At 40.1% G+C, this 24,908-nt stretch overlaps 2 protein-coding genes across 6 annotated transcripts in view; one reads left to right on the forward strand and one right to left on the reverse strand.

Annotated features, from left to right (window-relative positions):
• Positions 1-14,314, forward strand: part of LOC141509505 (uncharacterized) — a 65,700-nt gene extending 51,386 nt beyond the window's left edge. For 3 of the 5 annotated variants that reach the window (XM_074219115.1, XM_074219113.1, XM_074219111.1), the window contains one exon: positions 12,750-14,314. Coding sequence is in view for 3 of the 5 variants with exons in the window: in XM_074219111.1 (XP_074075212.1) it covers positions 12,750-12,806 (57 nt within the window). In the remaining 2 variants the exon portion in view is untranslated. Of the gene's footprint in view, positions 1-8,184 lie in introns of all 5 variants that reach the window. The other 2 variants (XM_074219110.1, XM_074219109.1) reach the window with 2 other exon arrangements.
• Positions 14,315-16,019: 1,705 nt separating this feature from the next.
• Positions 16,020-22,966, reverse strand: LOC141509507 (cytochrome P450 2F1-like). The gene is made up of 9 exons (XM_074219118.1): positions 22,680-22,966; positions 21,831-21,993; positions 21,208-21,357; positions 20,736-20,896; positions 19,923-20,099; positions 19,652-19,793; positions 18,058-18,245; positions 17,624-17,765; positions 16,020-16,285 (listed from the first exon to the last, which is right to left on the reverse strand). Exons 1-9 carry the CDS (start codon positions 22,842-22,844, stop codon positions 16,104-16,106), a joined length of 1,470 nt encoding a protein of 489 aa, XP_074075219.1. The 5' UTR covers positions 22,845-22,966; the 3' UTR covers positions 16,020-16,103.
• Positions 22,967-24,908: the final 1,942 nt, after the last annotated feature.

Here is a 24,908-nt window from a genome sequence, read left to right on the forward strand (position 1 = left end):
CAACCATTTCCCAATTGATTTACATTCACTTGATTTCCAGTTCTTTGCTACCACAAATAGAGCTGCTATGAATATTTTTGTACAAGTGATATTTTTACCCTTTCTCATGATCTCTTCAGGAAATAGACCCAGTAGTGGTGTTGCTGGATCAAAAGGTATGCATATTTTTATTACACTTTGGACATAATTGCAGATTGCTTTCCAGAAAGTTTGAATGTGTTCACGCTCCACCAACAATGTATTAGTATCCCAGATTTCCCACATCCCTTCCAACATTGATCATTGTCCTTTCTGGTCATATTGGCCGATCTGAGAGGTATGAGATGGTACCTCAGAGATGCTTTAATTTGCATTTCTCCAATCAGTAATGATTTAGAGCAGTTCATATAACTATGGACAGCTTTGATTTCCTCATCTGTAAATTGCCTTTGCATATCCTTTGACCATCTGTCAATTGGAGAATGGCTTGCTTTTTTTTTTTTTATAAATTTGACTCAGTTCCCTGTATATTTTAGAAATGAGTCATTTGTCAGAAACACTAGTTGCAAAAATTGATACCTAATTACTACATTTCTTTTGACCTTGGTTACAGTGGTTTTGTTTGTGCAAAGGCTTTTTAATTTAATTCAATCAAAATTATCTACTTTGTTTTTAATTATGGTCTTCATCTCTTCCTTGGTCATAAACTGCTTCCCTTTCCATAGATCTGACAGGTAAACTAGTCCTTGATCTCCTAGTTTATTTATAATATTTTTTATGTCTAAATCCCTGTACCCATTTTGATCTTATCTTGGTATAGGGTGTGCTCTAATCCAAGTTTCTGCCATTCTAACCTCCAATTTCCCAACAATTTTTTACTGAAGAGAGTTCTTATCCCAGAAACTGGACTCTTTGGGTTTATCAAATAACAGATTATTATAATCATTTCTTGCTGTCTCTTTTATACCTAGTGTATTCCACTGATCCATCACTGTATTTCTTAGCCAGTACCAAACAGTTTTGATGACTGATGCTTTATAATGAAATTTTAGATCTAGTAAAAGGCTAAGCCACCTTCTTTTGTACTTTTTTTCATTAAATCCCTGGATTTTCTTGATTTTTTTATTTCTCCATATGAATTTAGTTACAATTTTTTCTATCTCATTAAAGTCATTTTTTGGAAGTTTGATTGGCAAGGCACTAAATAAGCAGTTTAATTTAGGTAGAATTGTTATTTTTATTATATTAGTTCAGCCTATCCATGAGCAGTCACTATTATCCCAGTTATTTAAATCTGATTTTATTTGTATGAGAAGTGTTTTACAGTTGTTTTCATAGGGTTTCTGAGTCTGCCTTGGCAGGTAGACTCTCAAATATTTTATATTGTCTGAAGTTACTTTAAATGGAATTTCTCTTTCTAGCTCTTGCTGTTGTATCTTGCTAGTCATATATAGAAATGCTGAGGATTTATGCAGGTTTATTTTATATTCTGTGACTTTGTTAAAGTTGCTATTTGTTTCTAGTAGTTTTAAGATGATTTTTTAGAATTCTCTAGGTATACCATCAAGTCATCTGCAAAGAGTGAGAGTTTTGTTTCTTCCTTCCCAATTCTAATTCCTTCAATTTTTTTTTCTTATTGCGGAAGCTAAGATTTCTAATACAATATCAAATAGTAGTAGTAATAATGGACATCCTTCTTGTTTCACCCTGATCTTATTGGGAATGCCTCTAGCTTATCCCCATTATATATAATGCTTATTGATGGTTTCAGATAGATATTGCTTATCATTCTAAAGAACAATCCATTTATTCTCCAGAGTTTTTAGTAGGAATGGGTGCTGTTTTTTGTCAAAGGCTTTTTCAGCATTTATTAAGATAATCATATGATTTCTGATAGGTTTGTTATTGATATATATATATATATATGTATACACACACACACACACACACACACACACACACATATATATATATATATATATATATATATATATATATATATTTACTAACAGTTTTCCTAATACTGAACCAACCCTGCATTCCTGGGATAAAGCCTGCTTGGTCATAGTGTATTATCCCAGCGATAACTTGCTAAGATTTTGAGTGGGAATTAGATTTGCAGAAGTTTTTGTTCTTTTTTGTGTTTTAAGCACAGGGTGAGATCCCCATTTGCTGTGGTAAACAGGTCAGGATTGGGTAAGCAGACAATTTTTAGGGTACCTTTTCTAGCCCCTTCCTCACACCAGGAGGTAGGTAATGAGACCCTTAAAAGACTGAGGTTCCTAAAGGAGAGAAGGGGAAGTGATGATAGAGCAGAACACGTGATATCCACTATCCAAGACAGTAGGAAATAATGAAGGGAAAATGATTCCGGTGGTATCTCTGGAAGAAAGAGAATTTGAGAATGGGTGAGATGGCAAAGGGAGGATTGAAATGGGGGGGGTGTAGAGCATATGAGGTTGCTTTGTATTGTTTTTGCTTATATAGGTAATATATGTTTACTTGGGTCCACCCAGAAATAGTTTACAGGGAGACAAGGAGAGATCTCTGGAGTTGCTTCCCCTACCACTCTTTAAGGGAGATTTTGATTCCTGCCAGGAAAGATAAGCAGGAACTTGGACCAGAGGCTAGATGATCTTTTCTACTCACAGAGAGAGGATATTGAGATAGAATTTTATCAATCTGCTCCCTTAAATAGGGTTAGTCTAGAATAAATAATTTTTAGATTCTAGTTAGACTCTCTTAACAGAAAAAAGGGTCCCAAACTATATCGAAGACTTCATGCCCTTCCCACCAGATTCTAGTTCCACAATGGACACACATAGAAATAGCAAGGAAAGACATTTATCCAAGCCATGCAGTTATGCAGAGAACAGAGGACAAATGCATATGAGACTGTGATCTCTCATTGGGAGAAAAATAACTTAACTCAACCAAGAGAAGGAGCCTCAAATTTCATCCAAGGGGAAATTTCCCCAAAGTCCCTAGTAGTGAAGCAAGTCATGGAGAGGAAAAATATCAGAATTTCTAGGGTTCCCTTCATGTTATCTTCTTCCCAGAGCTTTTCTCTCCCTTAAGGGATCTGAGAAGATCTCGAAGAATGTGACTTCTCCCATAGAGCTGGAGGACAGAAGACCAGAGTCTTTCTTCTCACAAACTCTCTCAAACTTTGTCCCTCATTCAGTCTGGATTTTGAGATGTCAGTCTTTGTATGGAAGAGCCCATACAAATGGACTTTGAGGATCAGGTAACTAAAAGAAAATAGGCAAATCCCAATTTAATGTAAGGAGGAATTTCCACTGAAGAACACTCTTATGGGACAGAAAGATATTATAAATTAAAGACAGGGGCCTTATGATGAGTACAATCTATGGGAATTTGTTGCTTAGAGTGACTGCTATCTCTGAGGGGATGTTTTGTGTCCATGGACAGCATCCTGCCTCAGGAGAAATGAAACCAGAACTTCTGGAGCAATGGAGACCCAGAAGGGTGGTGGGGCATGGGTCCAGTGAGGTTTCTTGGCAAATGGAAAAAAAATGATACTGGTAATGTAAAGGGGAATAATAAATTATATAAACAAGGACATAGGAGACTTTCCATCCTTTCTGTCTCCTGTGGAAATGGATATTTCTTTTTTTTTTCCCTGTCCTCCATTTTAAAAAAATTATTTATTTTTTCCAACAACATGTAAAGATAGGTTTTAACAATCATTTTTTTGGTAAGGTTTTGAGTTCCATATTTTGAGTTTCCGTATTTTCCTCCCTCTCTCCCTTCCCCAGGACAGAGAATAATATAATATAGATTATACATGTATAACTATGCTAAATATATTACCATATTAATCATATTGTGAAAGAAGAATCAGAACAAAAAAGAAAATATGTGAGGGGAAAAAGCATAAAACAAAACAAATTAAAAAAATTGAAAACAGTATGTTTGGTTTGCATTCAGACTCTAGTTCCTTTCTTGGTTGTAGATGGCATTTTCTATCTCAAATTCTTTAGAATTGTCTGATCACAGAGTACTGCTGAGAAGAGCAAATATATCATAGCTGATCATCATACAATATTGCTGGTAATGTGTACAATGTTTTTCTGAGTCTACTTACTTAGCATTAGTTAATGCAACTTTTTCCAAGTTTTTCTGAAGTCCAACTGCTCTTGATTTCTTACAAAATAATAGTATTCCATCACAATCATATGCCACAATTTATTCAGTCATTCCCCAATTGATGGGCATCCCCTTAATTTCCAATTCTTTGGTGCTACCAAAAGGGCATGCCCAGTTTTATTGCCCTTTGAGTGTAGTTCCAAATTACTCTCCAGAAAGGTTGGATCATTCACAACTCTACCAATAAAGCATCAGCACCCCAGTTTTCCATATTCCTGTCAACATTGATCATTTTCCTTTTTTGTCATATAGGACAATCTGAGAGGTGTGAGGTGCTACCTCAGAGTTATTTTAATTTGCATTTCTCTAATAACTAATGATTTAGAACATTTTTTTTCATATGAGTCTAGATAGCTTAATTTCTTCATTTGAGAACTCCCTGCTCATATCCTTTAAACACTTATCATTTGGGGAATGATATGTATTCTTATAAATTTGACTCAGTTCTCTATATATTTTAGAAAGGAGTCTTTTATCAGAAACACTAGCTATAGAAACACTATCAGAAACACTGTTTCCCACTTTACTGTATTCCTTTTAATCTTGATTGTATTGGTTTTATTTGCATACAAGTTTTAAATTTTATACAATCAAAATTATCCACTTTAAATTTTAGAATGTTTTCTATTTCGTTTTCTCATAAACGCCTCCTTTTCCTATAGATATAATTTAGACTATTCTTTATTCTTCTAACTGCCTTTTGAAAATACCTTTTATGGATAAATCCTGCACCCATTTCAATCTTATCTTGGTGTAGGATGTGAGATGTTGGTCTGTGCCTAATTTCTGCTAGTTTCTCCAGAAGTTTTTGTTAAAAAACAGTTTCTTATCCTAGAAACTAGAATCTTCGGGTTTATCAAACAGTAGATTACCATAGTCATTTACTACTGCTTTTTTTTGGTACTTAATCTATTTCACTGATCTACCAATCTATTTCTTAGCCAATACCAAATAGTTTTGATGACTAATGTTTTACAATATAATTTTAGATTTAGTAAGACTAGGCCACTTTCCATTGCATTTTTTCATTAATTCCCTTGATATTCTTGACTTTTGTTTCTCCATATAAATTTTCTTTTTTCTTTTATTGATATTTTATTTTTCCAATTACATATTATGAAAGCTTTTCAACATTCACTCATATGCATATGTTTAAGTTACACAATTTTCTTCCATTCTTCCTTCCCACCCCCTTCCCCTCAGCAGCAGAGAGTCTAGTGAACATTGTACTCCTTATGAATTTTCTTACTATCTTTCTAGTTCAATAAAATAATTTTTTGGTAGTTTGATGGTATTGAACTGAATAATTTAATTTAGGCAGCATTATCGTTTTTAGTGTTTTAGTTCAGCCTACCCATGAGCAGTTGACATTTGTCCAGTTATTTATATCTGATTTTATTTGTGTGAAGTATTTTGTAACTGTTTTCACGTTGTTTGTGAAGGCTCTTGAGTATTTTATGTTGTCTTCAGTCACTTTAAATGGAATTTCTCTTTCTATCCTTTGCTGCTGTGCTTTGTTGATACCATAGAGATTCTGATGATTTATACGGGTTTATTTTATATCCTGCAACTTTGCTAAAGCTGTTATTGTTTCAAGTAGTTTTAAGGTTGATTTTCTAGGATTCTCCAAGTTTACCATCAAATCTTTGCAAAGAGTGAGTTTGTTTCCATTGCCTATTCGAATTCCTTCTTTTCTTCTCAGTGCTAAAACTAACATTTCTAATACAGTATTGAATAATAATGATAGTGATAATTGGCACTCTTGCTTCACCCCTGATTTTACTGAGGTTGCTTCTAGCTTATCCCCATTACATAAAATGTTTTCTAATGGTTTTAGTTAGATATTGTTTGTCATTTTAAGAACAACTCTATTTTTTCCTATGCTCTCTAATTTTTTAAAAATAAGAATGGGCAGGGGCGGCTAGGTGGCGTAGTGGATAAAGCACTGACCCTGGAGTCAGGAGTACCTGGGTTCAAATCCGGTCTCAGACACTTAATAATTACCTAGCTGTGTGGCCTTGGGCAAGCCACTTCACCCCATTTGCCTTGCAAAAACCTAAAAAAAAATAGGAATGGGTGCTGTATCCCAGCATCTATTGAATGAATCATATGATTGCTATTATTTTTGTTACTAATATGATTAATTATGCTGATAGTTTTCCTAATATTGAATCAACCTGCATTCCTGGTATAAAATCCTACCTGATTATGGGAACTGACTTTTCTAAGAGAGAATCATAAGAGGAAAAAAGGGAGCAGGGGACAAGATCTACAAAGCTAAAATGGAGAAATTGTTTAGAAAAGAAAACTCTAAGTAGATATATTAGAAGCTTTCATTCTACAAGAAATATAGAGAGTAAAGATGTGATAAAATAAGCATAAGAATCATGAATAAAAGTCTAAACAAAGAAAGATAAATCATGAAGAGAATGAGAGAAAGAAATCATTTTAAGAAAAAAGAAAAGAAACAAAAAATTAACAAACCAAATTTGAGGTGACTAGGAAAATTTTTAATTTTTTAAAAATTAAAAAATTTTTCTTTTTTCAATGGAAAAGGAGAAATTTGCCCAACTACTTAAATGAGAGGGGGGAAAAGGGAATAATTAGATAATCAGATGAAAGAAAGAAAGAAAGAAAGAAAGAAAGAAAGAAAGAAAGAAAGAAAGAAAGGAAGGAAGAAAAAAGAATGAAAGAAAAAGGAATCAACAAGTTAAGTAAAACTCCAAAGTGAAGAAAGGAGTAGCAAATGAGAATAGTCAACAGGGGTTCAAGGGTGAGGGGAAGAGCACCTGTGGGAATGAATAGGATTGCTTTACCCACCATCATTTAGAGAAAAAATCACCAAAATTAGAAACAGGAAAATGTAAAACTAACTCATAATTTGAAATGTGAACAGATTAAAGAAGAGGTACACTGCTTATTTTTGTATGACCCATTTACTAAGAATAGTTTTTATGTTCTAAAAATAAATTTGTACTTTTCCAAAACTGTGAAAAAACAAAACAAAACAAATCATTCTTATCTTGTGGACTATCCTAAAAAATGCAGGCATTAGGCCAGATTTGAACTTCTGACTATAGTTTGTTGATCCCTGGATTAAATGCATCTACCATGGACTAGGCACTGTTCAAAATATGTACAAACAAAATAGATACAAGATAAATTAGAAATAATCAGCAGGGGGGGGGCACTAGAATTAAGGGTGATCTGGAAAGGTGCTATGATTTTAGTGGATTTTAAAAGAAGTCAAGTAAGCCAGGAGACAGAGAGGAGGGTCATTCTCTTCTGTCATGGGGGAAAGTCAAAGGCACAAAATCCAGAGATGGTGTCTTGCTTGAGGAACAGACAGGAGACCAGTGTTGCTGGATCAAAGAATAGGGTTATAAGCTGGAAGGAGACTGAAAATGAAGGAGGGGGCCAGGTTATGAAGGATTTTCAACATGAAACGGGATTTTGTATTTGATTCTGGAAGTGATAGGAATATGGTTATTCCTCTGACAGGAACTGCAATGAATTACTAACTTTCCAAGACCCATTTGGCCATGCCTGGATATTAAAAAAAGATGAATAGGGGAAAGGGGGAGAGAGAGAGAGAGAGAGAGAGAGAGAGAGAGAGAGAGAGAGAGAGAGAGAGAGAGAGAGAGAGAAAGAGAGAATTCTCTCTTCAATTAATGCAATGTAACATAATGTTAATATAAGGAGTGTTAGAGAATGATGAAATTTTAAATGGGTAATCAGGATAATTCATATCTTTCCAAGGTATGAACAACTATGGTTGAGTCAAGATGGGAAAAAAGTCAATCAGTTAACCAAACAAGCTAACCATACCTACAGAGTTAAATAACTGGAGTATGCCAGTGAAAGTCAATTCAGGAACCAAGCAAGAGGGTGGAGAATACCGTGCTTGGGAGTTCCTTGAAGATGGAGATTTTTGCACTGGTCCCAGAGGGCAATTGGGGTTCAGGTGATGCTTCCTTTGACCAAATTATCAGAGAGAACAGATCAGTCAAAAACTATGTTTATTCATTCATCTAGGACCATAGGACAAACATGGAGATAGTAGCTTCAGGCAAGGCAACAACTTCTTGTAGGTGAGAGAAGGATGTCTTTGAATTCAAGAAAGGAATGGATCCTTGGATCTCAGTCAAAAGTTCCACCAGACCAAGAGCACTTCACCAAGGGAGAAAAAGATTTAATAACTAAAAACTATGAGCTGCGTCCTTGCTACAAATGTTTTCTACATGCATACCTCACAACCTTTGTAGTTGAAATTTGAACCCACTCTCATGGACCCTGTATGTGGGGGAAGAGTGTGAGTCCCCCATCTAAGGTGAGTGATTGTACCAACAGTTCATGGCACAGTTCCTGTCACATGGAAAGTACTTAATAAATATTATTTACTTATATACTTCCATATACTTTAGTAGATACCTCTTCTAAAAGCTGATAAAGTTTAGCTAGCAAATTTCTAATAGGAAGCACATTGGTTAGAGCTTGTGAACAACTAGAAGCCAATGTCCTTGACAATTACCCATAGAATCTTTTTTTTTAAAGTTAGACATGATTTATTCTCTGGAATTTACCCTGAATCTATAGGTGGAAGCCAACTATAAAGATGACAACCATGAGCAGATGGAGATCAGTAGCAAGGACTGGGGTGGGGCATACATAACAAGAATAAATAAAACCTCAAACTTCCCTGGAGGTCATTCTAATACCGTGCACAAAGTCATCAAAGAATATCATTCTTATATAATTCTATCTTGCTCAGGGAGGTCACATTCTTTCATGAGTTAGAATACAAGGAGGGCAGGGCAAGTGCTTCTTTCCAAGGCTAAAGGAGGACACATTCCATTCCTTACAATAGCTAAGAAAATCGATCTTTGACAAGGAATATAGTTTTGACATTTCCCCCTTTTGATCAAATATGAAGTCATTACATCATCTACAGATCAACTAAGGAAGGAGAAATGTGGGCATCTTGGAGGGGGAAATGGCCTGTCTTGGAAACTTAAGGTTGCTAGGATATGGGCAGGCATCATAATGTCTATGGGGGGCCCCAAGGATGGACTACAGCATTTACAGAGTCAAAGAGGCAAGTTATAGAGATCAAAAGGTGGCAGTTCCCTTTGATTAAACAATTACTTATAGTCTTGAAAGTAGTCAATAGCACTCTAGAGACCAAACCTGTCAAGTCAATTGTATCCCCAAAGCAGGTGCTGAGATAGTGTGAAGATGGAAAAGCAGGTAGGGGAATGGGGGAGAGTTCTTCAGTCTAATTTCTAACTGTCACTCTTGGCTTCTCCAACCACCTCCTTGTGCCTTCCTACCAATCACTTGAAGACCTTTGCTACAGAACAACTCAGGTTGACCTGTAGTTGTTCTGGTCTGATCCACAAAATTTCCCACAAAGTGAAGCCAGTTAGGGAGTGTCAGGAATTATCATTTCCTCATAGCTATGAACAAATTTATTAGGAATCATTTTCCTATACCTCTTCCCTAGTTCCTTCCTGTTCTATCCAATGGACCCCAAACTTATTTCCCAATTCCATGGTTTTTTCTTCAAAAGACTTCCATCTTCCTCCATCCTACTAATCACATTTCTCATTACTTAATGACCTTCACCAAGTCGGCCTCACTGTCCCTTGCTTCCTTACACCTCCTGTTCCAAATGGTCTTCATGAACTCTCTTTTGGCCAAGTATGTCTATGGGACTCTATGCCCCTTCTCCTCTTATTTATTCCAATATCTCTCTGCAGCAGGGCTAGAAGTGTATTCAAATACCATTATCTCAGCTTAGCCAGCCCACCTGAGGGCCGGGCTATACCCCTGATCATTCTGCTTCTAGGATGTGGAATTATTCATTCTCGCTGCTATTTCTGCCTCTCTCTCTCTCTCTCTCTCTCTCTCTCTCTCTCTCCTTTCCCCAAGTAGTTCAGAGGTGATTTTTTCCTGCCTTGAAGAGGAGTAGAAGTCTCCATTGCCTAGGTTACAGAGGAGAACTGGGAAAGGAGAGACAACATTTGCTTCCACTAGTTCTTTGGTTGAAAGATGGACAATCCTTTTTCCGCTGCAAAGCTTCTTCAGTGGGCATGTTCCTTCATAGATTTGAGTGTAGCAGGGGCTGTAATAGAGCTATCTTGTAGAATGTTGAACTTATGACCTGGCTCAGGGCTGAAGGACTGGAGGCTTTTGGATTGATGAAATAAGATGGACTTCATGGTTCTTTAAAATGGTGACATAGCCATTCCCATCCCTTCTCTTCCCATGTGGAAATTTTGCCAAGAATTTCTCCCAAACTCTCCTTTGAGGGGAAGGGGTCGAACTTCTCTTCAAAGTGTCAGAAAGAGCAGAGACATGGTTAGGCAAGGGGAATTTAGGCTGTGGAGCAGCTGGCTGCTTCTGATGCTGCCTTCCCAGATTATGAATGACTAAGCAGCAATTCTAAGAGGAATGTCGTCTAACTTGAGGGCAACATTGTGAGATTGAGAAGTCAGGTCCTTTAGTCAAAGCTGACTACCAGCAGGTTTATCATTAATGAGGATGGAAAGAGTTGAACATTTGACCTTAGACTTAGCAGAAGACACAAATCTAGAGAAGAATTACTTAGTACAGAGTGGAGACGGAATGTAAAATGCTTATTCAGCAGTGCTGCCTCCTATCTAGATAATTTCAACTCCCAGGAGAGTATAAAAGTAGTTAGTTACATTTTAAGTCTTTGTTAATGTGTTTTTATGAGTCTTTTGTGTTTAACATTTCTTCTGTATGAATGAAATAAATAGCTGGTGGGGCGGCTAGGTGGCACAATGGATAGAGCACCAGCCCTGAAGTCAGGAGGACCTGAGTTCAAATCGTCCTCAGACACTTAATAATTGCCTGGCTGTGTGGCCTTGGGCAAGTCACTTATCCCCATTGCTTTGCAAAACAAAAACAAAAAGAAATAAATAGCTGTCCAATACCTGATTTATATTGTATTTTGAATAACTTTCCTTTTTTTTGTGAAGATCCTAGACACTAGACAAAATCTAAGAGTGTGAGACAAAAGAATCTGACCCTCCCTTTTCTTTAGGAGGTCAGACTCCCCCAGGGCAGTGAAGTGGCACAGTATAGAGCACCAGTCCTGGAGTCAGGAGGACCTGAGGTTAGATATGGCTTCAGACACTTACTAGTTTTGTAACTATGGATAAGTCACTTAACCCTATTTGCCTCAGTTTCTCTTCTTTAAAGTGAGCTGGAGAAGGAAATTGCAAACCACTCCAGTTGGTTCTTGTCCTTTGTTATCAAAGAAGACCAAAATGACATCACTATGTTTGAGACAAATTCCCGTGTGTCCGGCTGTGGCTGATCAGACCAATAGGAGCTTGGAATGCTCTACCACAGGCTGGGCACAAATCGTCTATGTGAACACTTGGGGTGGGTACTTTAAACTTATGTATGTCATGTTTCCTTTTTGAGTTGCTTCAATTCTGCCTTCCTTATAGAGTGCAACACCCTCACTGATGAGGGCATGCCATGCTGGGTGGTCCCATGCCATACAATCAATTCTAAAGTTTGTCAATGAGACCTTCAGGTGTCTTGGTATCCCTTCTTCTGATCCCTTTGTGAGCTCTTGCCCTATGTGAGTTTTCCATAAAGTAGTTTTTTGACAAGCGTACATCTGGCATTCTAACAATGTGTCCAGCCCATTGTAGTTGCACTCTCATTAGTAATGTTGCAATGCTGGGCAGTTTAGCTGGATAAAGGACCTCAGTGTCTGGTAGGTTCTCCTGCCAGGGGATCTTCAGAATCTTCCTAAGACAATTTAAATGCAAGTGATTCAGTTTCCTGACATGGAGCTGGTAGACCATCCAGATTTCACTGACATACAACAATGAGGTCAGCCCAATGGCTCTGTAGACCTTCAGTTTGGTAGTCAATCTAAACAGCTTCTCTGTTACACTTTCTTTTGGTGTCTTCCAAATACTGAGCTAGCTCTGGCAATGTGTGTGTCAACCTCATTGTTAATGTGTATCTCCTTGGAAACGACACTGCCAAGGTAAGTGAACTTGTCCACAGAACTCAAAACTTCTCCTTTTGTTATAATGGTTCCACATACCGATGGTGTGTTGCTGGTTAATGGAGCACCTGTATTTTCTTGGTGTTAATTGTTAGACCAAAATTAGCACCAGCAACAGAGGATCAATCTATACTTTGTTGCATCTCAACTTTAGATGCTACATTGAGGGTGCCATCATCTGTAAACAGAAGATCCTGCACCAACACTCCCTCCACTTTGGTCTCGGCTTATGACCTTTGCAAGTTGAAGAATTTGCTATCAGTGCAGTAGCTGACCTTCATGCATGTTCATCCTTGCTGAAGGCATTTGACAACATGGCTGAAAACATCATGCTAAAAAGTATGGGAGCACGGACATATCCTTATCTCCTTCCATTGGTGACTGGAAAATCTCAAGAGCATCATCTGCTGTCCAGAACTCGGGCAGATTGACATACAATATTGATGAACTTTTCTGTGCAACCAAATTTTGTCATAATTTTCCTTAAGCCCTCACAACAAATATTGTTTACAGATCTCTGTTCTGTTTCTGTTATTTTTCCTAGAATTGTTGGACAGCAAAAACCATATCAACTGTTCTACTCTTTCTGAAACCACCCTAGCTCTCAGGGAGGTGAGGGATTTTCCAGGTGAGGAATCAGCCTATTGAGAAGAACTCTGGCAACTCTTACCAGCAATGACTAAAAGTGAAATACCCCTGTGATCATCACAGGACAACCTATTCCCTTTACCTTTATAGAGATGGATAATGGAGACATCCTTGAATTCTTGGGTTTTAACCTGGAAAATTTCAGTTAATTTTTGAATGTATAATGGACCCCCACCTTGTAGATCTCAGTTGGAATAGAATCAGCACTAGGTGCTTTGCCACTTGAAAGGAGCCTAATGGCATTCAAAATCTCTTCTTCAGTTACAGCTTCAGCCAGGGAGGGATTGACTTCAGCTTGAGGTAAATGGTAAATGGTTTTTGCATTGATTGATGATGATCTGTTAAGAATACTATGGAAATGTTCAGGTCATCTCTCTGGGATCATGTCCCTATCATTAATCAATGTGGATCCATCAGCACTGAGTAGCTGAGATGCACCATAAATTGCCTTTTGGGCATCATAAAAGCATTTTGGTTTGTAACCGTCTGAATAAAATTGAATTTCACCTGTCTTTTTACTGAGTCAAGAGTCCTGCATCTCTCTAAGCTTTGCTTGTACTTTATTTTTGATAGAATTAAAAACTGCTTTTTTTGAAATGAATGAATTATCCTGTTAGTAAACCCTTTGGAGTTTTTGTTTTTCATTTAGCAGCTTCTGTTTTTTCCCATCATTTTCATCAAACCAGTCTTGGTGTTTGTGAGTGCTCTGACCCAGATGAGCAAATGCAGTGCTGTCCACCAGATCTCTGAAAACTGCCAGCTCTTTTCTCTGCTCCACTGTTGCCAATTGTGTGTTGGGTTAGTTTCCCCCCAAGTTAGCCACAAACTGTTCTCACACAGAGATACTCCAAACTTTTGACATTAATCTCTGCTAATAAAACCCCAAATGGCATAATGGAAAATTAGACATGACTGAAATGATTCAATAGCAACAGGCTTTCCAAGGGCTGAACCTCCTTACCATTCATGCATGAGCTCAGAACTGAGAGGGACCCCTGAATATAGAGGGGGGAAGGATTCAGCACTCGACCTCTGTTAGTCTAGCAACAGTTATGTTAGAATACAATCTTTCCAGGCTGGGGTGTGTTATGACCCCTATCTGGGCAAGGGGTTGAATGGAAGGGGCTGTTTTAAATTGGGATGTGAAGGGACCCCTTCCATTCCCTTGGACTCTGATATCCTTTGGACTGGATGTCCTTTAGAGATTGAGGGGTGGTGGTGGTAGGATCTTTGGGCCCAGACTGGTTTCCTTTCTTTTTTTTAAAATTTTTATTGAATTTTACAATTTTCCTCCTGATCTCACTCCTCCCTACCCAGAAGGTAATCTGATAGCCTTTACATTGTTTCCATGTTATACATTGATCAAAATTGAATGTATTGAGAGAAAAATCATATCCTAAAAGAAAAATATATATATAAAAGACAGCAAAATTACATAATAAAATAACTTTTAAAAATTAATTTATTTTGAATTTTATAATTTTTCCCCTATTCTCGCTTCCCTCCCCGCACCCCCATAGGAGGTGGTCTGTAGTCTTCACATTGTTTCCATGGTATACATTGATCTAAGTTAAATGTGATGAGAGAGAAATCATATCCTTAAAGAAAAAAATGAAGTGTAAGAGATAGAAAAATTACATAATAAATAACTTTTTTTTTTTTTTAAATTGAAGGTAATAGTCTTTGGTCTTTGTTCAAACTCCACAGTTCTTTCTCTGGATTCAGATGGTATTCTCCATCACAGACAGCCCCAAATTGTCCCTGATTGTTGCACTGATGAAATGAACAAGTCCATTAAGATTGATCAACAGGGGGTGGCTAAGTGGCGCAGTGGATAAAGCACCGCACTTGGAGTCAGGAGTACCTGGGTTCAAATCCAGTCTCAGACACTTAATAATTACTTAGCTGTGTGGCCTTGGGCAAGCCGCTTAACCCCATCTGCCTTGCAAAAACCTAAAAAAAAAGATTGATCAACAGGAGGTGGCTAGGTGGTGTAGTGGGTAGAGCACTGGTCCTGGAGTCAGGAGGACCTGAGTTCAAATCTGACCTCAGACACTTAATAATTACCTATCTGTGTGACCTCGGGCAAGTCACTTAACCCCATTGCCTTGCCAAAAGAAAAAAGATTGAACAACAGACTGAAGAATCAAAGGCATCTCAGAGTCAGGGAGGTTTGTTGCCAATTACATTTACACGTGAAAGCCAGGAATTTAGGATACAGGGTTTGAGGCAGGGTATATATTGGGGGGAGGGGGAGAATAAAGGAAATCATGGTGTTTCAGAATTATGCAGACTTCTGTGGTTTGTTGGAATGTAGTTCCCCTGAAATTATTTCAGAGGGAATACAGATTGAGAATCAGGGACTGATTGGACTAAAGGAAATTTTCTAAACCAAAATAAACTAGAGACTGGGATAGAGACTTTGAATTTGCTCAGCAGTAGGAAGCCCATTCAAATACAGGGGCCTTTGTTTATCTGCCTTGGCTGGTCTATGTTACAAAGGAATTTGGCTCCAAGAGTAAGCTCTGATAGTTGAGATAACTCTTGCCTTAGTAGGGAAATCATCACTGCTTACATTGATGAGTATGCCCAATAGGAAGCTACAGAAGGGAGCAGGAACAATAGAAGCAGTGTGGCTGCATTAATAGATGTCCTCATCCCTTTAACATTATAGGACATATGCCCTGGCTTAATATGTTTACTACATGTGGGCCCTGACCTTGTAGTCCTCATGTATATGCATTTCTACAACTACCTGATGGCCACACTTGTTCTCTGTAGATATGTTCTCATTTGTTATCTTTGCAAGTATCTATTCTTGTGAGAGAGTATTGTGAGAGAGGAAAAATTGTGCCCCTGATTTATGGGGGGAATTTTCTTTTATTTTCTTATTTTGCTATTTCATTAAAAGCCTTTGCTTTGAATTAATTGCATTCTCTAGCTGACTAGTATCAGTGGGGGCTCATCAGATATGGATCTTGATTGGATATGACCACAGGAAAACTACCAGGGCTAGTTTCTTTTGGAGACCTGTGTGTGAGATGGGATGCTCTTGATGAAGCTTATTTCAGAATTGTGTATTCTGCTGCTCCTCTCCCCCATCATTCCCTGCTACCCACTCCTCCCTTCTCCCCATCCTCAATGAGTAAGCCATTCTTTGCTCAAACTCTGGGGTTTTATTGGGTAAAAGACATAAGTGCTGACAAAGGGAGGGAATTGTGTGTGACAGATTCCCCCCTTGGGCAGGGGCTTAGCGGATCTTCAGACAGAGCTCATAGGGTGGGGACACATTGCCCAGACCTGTGGACTTGGGGGAGAGGTCAATCTCCTCAGGTCTCTTCACAGTGCACAGGGTGAAACTCTGCAAGATGGTGGTGAGGAAAAGGAAGATCTCCATGCGAGCCAGGCCTGCCCCGAGGCAGATGCGCTTTCCTGTGGACACCGGGCAGAGTCTCTCAGTGGCACAGCCTGTCTGGCTCTTCTTTAGAATCCCTCCCCATCTTATTTCCCAGAATCTTCATCCTCTTGTTCCCCAATTAACCTTTACACTCCCTCTCTATTTTGTCTGCCATCTGCCCACTCTGTGCCTGAGGGCAAAGCAAGTCACTTTGTGGGTCTTCTTCATCAGCCCAATGAAAGGGGTCAAATTGAATATTTATGGAACCTGGGTTTCTAGTCAAGCCTGTAGTATTTTGTATGAGTCTCTCTTAATTGAGGGAGAATGCTGATGCAATGATATGTGCTGTGTCAGGGGAAGAATAGGTTCAAGAGGCTTGAAGAGGAGAAGGTCCTTCATGCTCTCTTGGAGACAGAACTCACATCCCTCCAGATTTCTAGAACTGGAGACCAGCTCCAGATGCAGGGAAGCTATAATTGCACGGTGAAAGCAAGCTCCCCAAGTGGTCCTTGACATTGGGGAATTTCCCCTTGTATAAGATCAGGGCATCCTTCTCTTGGTTTGAGATGTCAGTCCATAAATATTACTTAATTCTCCACTCTGCTAAGATCTGTAAGCTAAATTATCTTGCTCTCAGTGGGAGCACTGTGTATATTCTCTGGTTTGGTCTAATCTATGGGACTTCTCTAGTTTCTGCTAACTACCTTCTTGTATAAATGGGGTCACTTGCACTATTTGCAATAGTCTTTTATGTAACTAACATTTTATGGGACGGAACCAAACTGGCAAATGAAAACTGAAGGCCAACTTCCCCCTTTGAAGGATTTTGACCAAGAAAGAGTCTTTGTTCTGGTTTTATACTCCCCTAGGTAGGCAATTTTTAAGGAGGTAGAAAGATTCAATTCTGGTTTAATATACCTTTCTATCCCCAGACTGAAGGAAAATGTGTCTTTCCTAGATATGCTTTGGGATTTACCTGACCCTCCCCTCTATGTATCAATATCTCTCTTTGAATCCCAGACCATATTTTTAGACATCCAAGTGGCTATACATATCCAAATGTGGACAGTGCACAACTGCTATTTAAATCCTCTCCCCACTTTGATGATAATAGCAAGTCATATTTATAAAACACACTGAATCTTTCAAAAACCTTTCTGTAAACTGATATAAATAATAGAGGAGGAAACTGAGGATCAGAGAACCTTCCTATTGTCTGAGATCACTTATTTAGATTATTTTGTGACCCTCTTTCCCCTTTTTCTAGAAATCATCTTCTTTGTCTGGTTCTTTGTGTTCCCCCCCCCCCCAATCCCTCCTGCCCCTCTCCTACCACTACTGCCACCCTCACCCACTCCAATCCCTATTCCTACCTAGAGCAAAGGGCATGAAGGCATCATTGTTTTGGAAGGCCCCCTTATCATCCAAGAAGTTTTCTGGGTTGAAATTTTCCGGGTCTTTGAACTGGGTTGGGTCCTGGTGTGCAGAGATCAATAATGGAAGGATGGTGGTACCCTGTGGGAAGGGTATAGATATTGTAAGCCCCAGCATATCCAGACTAGTTTGGGGCATCAGGTGCAGGAAGACACTCCCATTCAGAGTGTGTGGAGGTTGGGGGATTGTTTGAATCAGAGTATACAGCTTTCTCCCTTCTTTCAGCAAAGCAACTACCTCAAGATTCAACTATTAAGATGGGGACTAGTCTGGGATCCCAGGATGTCTGACTCCACCATCTTGTCAATTCAGCCTCTCTCCTGCCACCCTGATTCTTCCCTTCCATATATAGATACGTGCTTGAGCTGGGCACCTTGAGCAGAAAGTGGCCACGAAAGTGGGTGTCCTGGGTGAGAATGTGGGGAAGACCCATAGGTACCACACTGATGAACCGTTGGATCTCATGGATGACGGCATTCGTGTAGGGTAGATGGTCTCTGTCCTGCAGGCAGGGGGACCGATCTCGACCCACCACAGTGTCGATCTCCTCCTGGATCTTCTCTGGAAAGTGAAGAGAGAAGGAGGAAGGAAGACTTCTGAAGGGGCCCCAATCCTCTCGTGGTCTCTGTTCCCAACTTTAGGTCATGGAAATTTGAACTGGAAGGAGCCCCAGTTCCAAAAACCCCATTTCTATATGTAGAGAAACTTCAAAGCCTGGATGGATTTTTCTGGTATATGAACAAAAGTTACTCAATGAATGTGGCTAGGCCATAGGGAAGCAACCACCTGGCCCCTCTGGCTTAGTTTTCTTTCCAACCCCTTCCCTCTTCCTCTCATAGACATAGCCTGACCTGGGGGCTCCTGTTAAATCTGGAAGCAGAGAATAGCTCCCCAGCCTTCTAGACTCTGCGTATTGAACACTTGAAAGTAACTACCAGCAGCCATGGACCAGAGAAGTAATGGGGGAAGAGATGAAATATTTCTGTGATGCTTTACAATTACTAACTCATTGGATCCTCATTACAACCCTAGGAGGAAGATATCTCCATTTGAGGGAATTGAAGCAAACCAAAGTTGAAGAACTTGGTTAGATAGTAAGAACCTGAGGTCAAATTTGAACTCAGGTCTTCCTGCCTCCAGGGCTCATACTCTATTCACCAAATCACCTAGGTGAGATACAGGGCTGAGACATCAGACAGCAATATTCTGAGGCAACCAGAAATCCAACCAAGGCATCATGGCTGGGAGAGGTTGCACAGGGCACCAGTCTGGAGTAGTCTGGACAGGAGAAGCAGGATGACATTATCAAAAGTCCTCAGCAGCCCTGTAGTCCACTAGGATTGAGGAATAGATCCTCTGTGTGGGTGACCCAGTCAGGTCTTTCCCCAAGTGTGCTCACTTTTTCTCTGATGAGGTAGATATTTTCAGAATAATGTGCCTTTAGTATGAGGAGTAAAATGTTTACTGCTTCTTTTCTTGCCATGCTATTTCATTAAATGCCCCTCTAATAAAGTAAGTGTGTCCTCTGTTTATATAGTAAATACATTGATGAGGGCTGAGAGCTATAAAATGTCTTCAGTCTGGGATAGTCTTGTCTGGAGGACTCCATGTGTGGGTGGCGGGAATGCTCCTAAAGATGCTGCCTGTACAGATGGCAGAACTAAGACTCGTGGGATTTAAGTGCCTACAGTGGTTTAGGTTAGGTGGTCTTAGACTTTGGCATGGGGATTGTCTTGCCCTATATAATTGAATATCTCTTCCTAAAGAATCTCTGAGAGAAGTGGAAGGAAAAAGAGGGAAGTGTTTTGAGGGAATCCCCTTTTCTCCTATTCCCATGGTGCCCTAAATTATTATACTGAGATTTGGAAGGACTCCTAGAGAGCATCCAGACCAATCACCTTCTTTTTCAAATGGTCAAGCTTAGGCTCAGTTTGAGCTGTATGAAGTGGGAATCCAAGGTTACTTACTTGTCACATGGGGATATTTGAGTAAGATCAGGAGTCCATAATGGATGGTGGTGCTTGTGGTTTCAGTGCCACCAAAGAATAGATTATGGGTTGTCATCACCAATGTCTCCTTGTAGAAGTGGCTCCTTGGGTCCTTCTTCTCCTAAAGCAGGAGAATAGGGCCATGGTTTGTGGAAGATGTGGTTATTTGGTGGAAGATCTGGACTTTTCAAACATTTTTTGTTGGATATTCAGAGGTGATGGCAGGGAAGATATAGGGAGGGGACCAAACCTTCTCCATCTGGTCTAGGAAGAAGTCAATGAAGTTTTGGGGCTCTCCAGGCTGTCTGTTCTCCTCATGTTTCTTGATCTCCTCAGAAATGAAAGTCTGTAACTTCTTGAAGTTACTGAAGATGCGGTGGTGGGGACCAGGGATCCAGTCCAGGAAGGAGGGGAAAATATTGTACATCTGTATATTAGGATAGAAAGGAAGAGGATAAGGAATTTGTGTGTATGTTTGTGTGTGTGTGAGTGTGTGTTTAGGGGTCATTGTACCAGTGTTCAGGTGGGCCCCTCCTCCCATCCTTACTGAATTGTATAGCCAAGTCATTTCAGAGACTTCATGCATGATGGATAGAGTTCTGGACCTGGAGTCGGGAAGACCTGGGTTTGAATTTTACATCAGATACTAGTTACATGACCCTGGACATTCTCTCTAGCCTTCAGATTCTTGTCTTTCTCTCCTCTCTCCCCCTTTTAGGAGCTCTCATCTCTCTCTCTTTTTTTCGAGATAATGGAGTTAAGTGACTTGCCTAAAATCACTCAACTAGTATCAAGTATCTGAGATGGGATTTGAACTCAGGTCCTGCCTACTCCAGTGCTAGTGCTCTATCTACTGAGCAACCTTGCTGCCCCAATCTCTTCTTTTAGAGGGACTCTCAGGGTGTCTTGATGCTTGGATTGTTTCTTTGTGCCACCCCCTCTCTTTCTGCCACTCTCACCATTCAGTCAAATTGTCTTTATTTGGGCCACACACTATAGTCTTGGGTTTTCAGAAGAATATGAGCTGAGAATAGTAAGGGGCTGAGATCCAGCTATGGCTCACCTGACCCCATTGGGAACTCATAAGTTGGAAGTTGTCATTCAGCAAATTCAGTAGGATCCGGAAGTTTGGGTCATCATAAGCATATCGCTCCCCAAACACTACAGAGCAGATGACGTTGGCCACCGCATTGCGAATGTGGTAGAGGGGGTTAAATGGGGCTCCTGGGGGAAGGCAATAAGAGGAGCAGTCAGGTCCATTTGAGGCACTTCCCATATTCCCCCTCCCTGCTCTCCCACACCAAACCTGCCAACTCTTGACCTCATGCCTCACTTTCTTGGATGCTCTCTTTGCCATTCATATTCCTAGGTCTCTCTTTTTCCATTTCTCTGCCCTCTATTTCTATATTCTATGTATTTTACCATGTGTCCGGTGTCTCTCTCTCTCCTAATGTCTCTCTTTGCCCCGACCCCCGCCATTCCTGCCCTTCTGTTTTTCTCTTTTCCTCTCTGTTCCTGGGGTCTCAGGCCTGGACCTCTGGTGAGGTTGAGCTCCTGGATGAGGGCAGCTGCCTCCTCTTGGATCCGCTCAGCAATGCTCCGGGTCCCTATCCCCAGTTTTTTCAGTGATCCCACAGTAAAGGTTCGGAGTATGTGCCAAAGGTGCCCATTGGAGAATACAATTCCTGTATCAGGGAGAGAGGGAACAAGAGAGAAGGAGACATAAGGAGCAGAGAAAGGGGGACAGAGACATAGAAGGCAGGGAGAGCCAAAGTGGGCAGGGGGACAGAGACATTGGAGATGGATGTAGGATACATAGAGTCATGGGAAAAGAGATAGTAAGGCAGATACGGGGGGGCCAGAGATATTGAGGGGAGTGAATAGAAAATGTCTGAAGGACAGAGGTAGAGGGGACAGTGACGATGGGGAGGGAATCAGGAGGGTAGAGATAGGCTGGACAGAGAGGTGGACTTGTACATGGAAAAGAGTAGAGACATGAAGAGCAGAGAGCATCCCTGAGAGACAGAGACAGCCAGAGAGAAGGGAAAGGGGGAGATGAGAGTCCTGAAGAGCCAAGGGAGACAGATTCAGGGAGAGATGAAGATGTGAGACCAGGGTTTAGCATAAAGAGAAGCTCTGCACCCTTCCCCCTCCTCACCTTTGCCTTGGGTGCAGCGGTCAAAAGAGGCCATGCCACCTCGACCACTGAAGGTGTCTGCCTGCAAAAGCAGAGCTTCCCTGAGAGCGCTGGCTCCACTCAGCACCACGAATGGCTGTGGGCCCAAGTGCACCGTGAACACAGTTCCAAAGCGTTGGCTCAGCTGCAGGAGTGACAGGGACCCGGATCAGACCACCAGAGGCCAACCTGAGGGCTCCTGGCTTCCCTGCACCCAGTCCCTACAGCACATCTGGGAATCACATTTCTCTTATTTGGTTTTTTCTTGGCAGAGATGCTGGACTGGTTTGCATTTCCTTCTCCAACTCATTTTACAGATGAGGAAACTGAGGTAAACAAGGTGAAGTGACTTGCCCAGCTAGGAACATATTAGCAAGTGTTTGAAGTCAGATCAAACTCAATTGAGTTCTTTACCTTCAGCTTCAAGACTCCTGGGTCAAAGTATCCTAATCTCTGAGTGTCTCAAGCCCCTAACCTAGTCCTTGACTCTCCCCACCTCTGAGAAACAGCCCATGTCCTGAGACAGTGAAGTCTGGGTCTTGCAGTGCCCCCATCCCAGCCTCTGGGACCCTCATTCATCATGGCTTTCTCCAACTCTACCCCCTGAGTGTTACCATGTCTCAACTCACCAATTCCTGCCCCCACTTGTATCTAGATTTCCCAGGTTCAACTTCTAGGGCCCCCTAAAATCTCTTCTCTCTGGCTTTCAGTGTCTGCCTCTGCTCCCCCTAACTGGGTGTTTTCCTGTTTCTTTTCAGATGAATCTCATAGGTCCCTTTTACCTGGGGCTCCCTGCTATCCCTCTCTTGTCTTCCTAGTGCTGTCTGTTACCTCCATGAGTCTTCTGTCCAAACTGGAAGTGCCAAGCTGCAGCAAGTTTCCAAGTACTGGGAGAGGTCTGGGGCCATGGGGCAACTGACCCCGAGGACCCTTGGAACCTCTGCTATGAAAGACCAGAACCAGGAGCAGGAGACATAGCAAGAGGAGGAGCAGCATTGCAAGACCGAGTCCACAGGTGTGTGTCAGTCAGAAGGAGCCCAACCCTGCTTAAGAGGGTTTTTCCTTGCCCAGCCTCCTGATATAAAATAGAGCCTCTGAGCACTGCTTCTGAAAGAGTTCTAGTTCTAGGACCCCCTGGTCCCTTTGGTTGGTGTTAAATTACATTTGTTTTCAATCAGTAAAAAATCTGCCTTCTCGCCTTCCCATCCCCAAAGCCAGGATCTTTAGAAGCCTAAAGAAAAACTGTATTATAGATATATCTCAAGACAAATCATTCAATCAAGGCAAATTTTTACCTTGGTCATACTCCAAAACAAAATTTGTCTTTTTTTTTGTACTTTGAATCATTTAAGTCTCTTTGAAGAGGTAGGTGGATTGTCTCATCATTAGTCCTCTGGAATAATGGTTGGTTTTTAGGCTGCTCAGAATTCCTCAGTCTTTCAATATTTTTTACCACATTGTTTCTCTCTCTGTCTCTTTCCACTAGTAAAATATAGACCTTCCTTTCCCTCTCTGTTTACTTCTTCCCTGTCTTTCCAGTCTTCTTTTAAGATCATCAGGATTTAATTGACTTCCATGCCTTGTCTAGTTAGACTCCCTTTATGAACCCTGTTGAAGACAGGAATCAAAGGTGATACAAGCATCTCCTTTCATTAGAGTGTAAGTTACCCACCCTTGTTTATTCAATTATTTTTGTTTATTCATGTTAATCTTTTTTAAGTTTCTATTAACTCCTCTGTTAAAATAGGCATTCAGGGTGGCTAAGTGGTACAGTGGATAGAGCACCAGCCCTGGAGTCACTTAATAATCACCTAGCTGTGTGGCCTTAGGCAAGCCACTTAACCCTATTGCCTTGCAAAAACTAAAAAAAAAAAATAGGCATTCAAAGTTTTCTGCAGATATAGTTTTTTTAATCAGGAATTCTTAGAAGCCCTCTATTTTATTAAAAATCTATTCTTTTCTTTCCCTTCCCCCACAGCATTATATATATTCAGTTTTTCTAGGTAAGTTACTCTTTCCTGTGAGCTCAAATCCTTTGCCTTCCAGGATATTGCATTCCAAATTCTTTGCTTCTTTGTAGTGGTGGCTGCTAAATCTTGTGTGATCCTAACTGGGGTTCTCAGTGCCTGTATTCTTTCTTTTTAATTGCTTTGCAGTCTTTAGTCTTCGACCTGGAGACTCTGGATTTTGACTCTACTGTTCCTGGGAGTTCTTTCCTGAGAATCAGGAGGTGACTGGTGAATTCTTTTATTTCCACTTTACCCTCTGGTTCAAAAAGATCTGGGCAGTTTTCTTTTAAGATATTTTGAAATAAGATATCTAGGCTCTTTCTTTCAGTCTTTCAGGTATTCAGGTAGTCCTTCAGTTAAATAGATTCTTAAGTTTTTCTCTGTCTGTTTTCCAGGTCAGTCATTTTTACTATGAAATGTTTCCCCTTTTTTTTCTGTTTCCAATTTTTAGACTTTATTTTAAGATTTTTTGTTATGTCATAGAGTCATTGGCTTTTCTTTGGTCCTTTTGAAAATTTTCATGGAGCTTTTTGTTGGGCAAGTTTCTTAATTCTTGTTTTGACTAATCTTTGTTCAAACTTCATCTCAGATACTTAGTAGCAGTGTGACTATAGGCAAATCACTTAGTTTCTGTTTGTCTCAGTTTCTTCAGGTGTAAAATGGGGATAAATAACATTAACCTCTCAGGGTTTTTGTGAAGATCAAATGAAATAAAATTTGTAAAGAGCATAGCATAATGTCAGGTAGCAATGTTTATTCTCATCTCTCAAGCTACCACTAACCAATGTCCTTTTTTAAAAACCTGAGCAGGAAATAACAATACTACTGATAATAATTACTATCTGCATAATACTTACAAGAGATTTTTTTCATACATTAGATACCCTTTGATTCTCACAATGATCCCTGAGGCACAGTTATTTTACAGAAAAGAAAACTGAGGCACATAGACGCTAGTGATCTGCTCAGGGTTACATAGCTAGAAAATATCAGAATCAGGAATCTAATCCAAGTCTAGTACTTTCACTTGTTGGGAAACTGAGAATGAGAG

The sequence above is a fragment of the Macrotis lagotis genome, chromosome 1 (genome assembly GCF_037893015.1).
Source record: "Macrotis lagotis isolate mMagLag1 chromosome 1, bilby.v1.9.chrom.fasta, whole genome shotgun sequence".
NCBI classification, from domain to species: domain Eukaryota; kingdom Metazoa; phylum Chordata; class Mammalia; order Peramelemorphia; family Peramelidae; genus Macrotis; species Macrotis lagotis.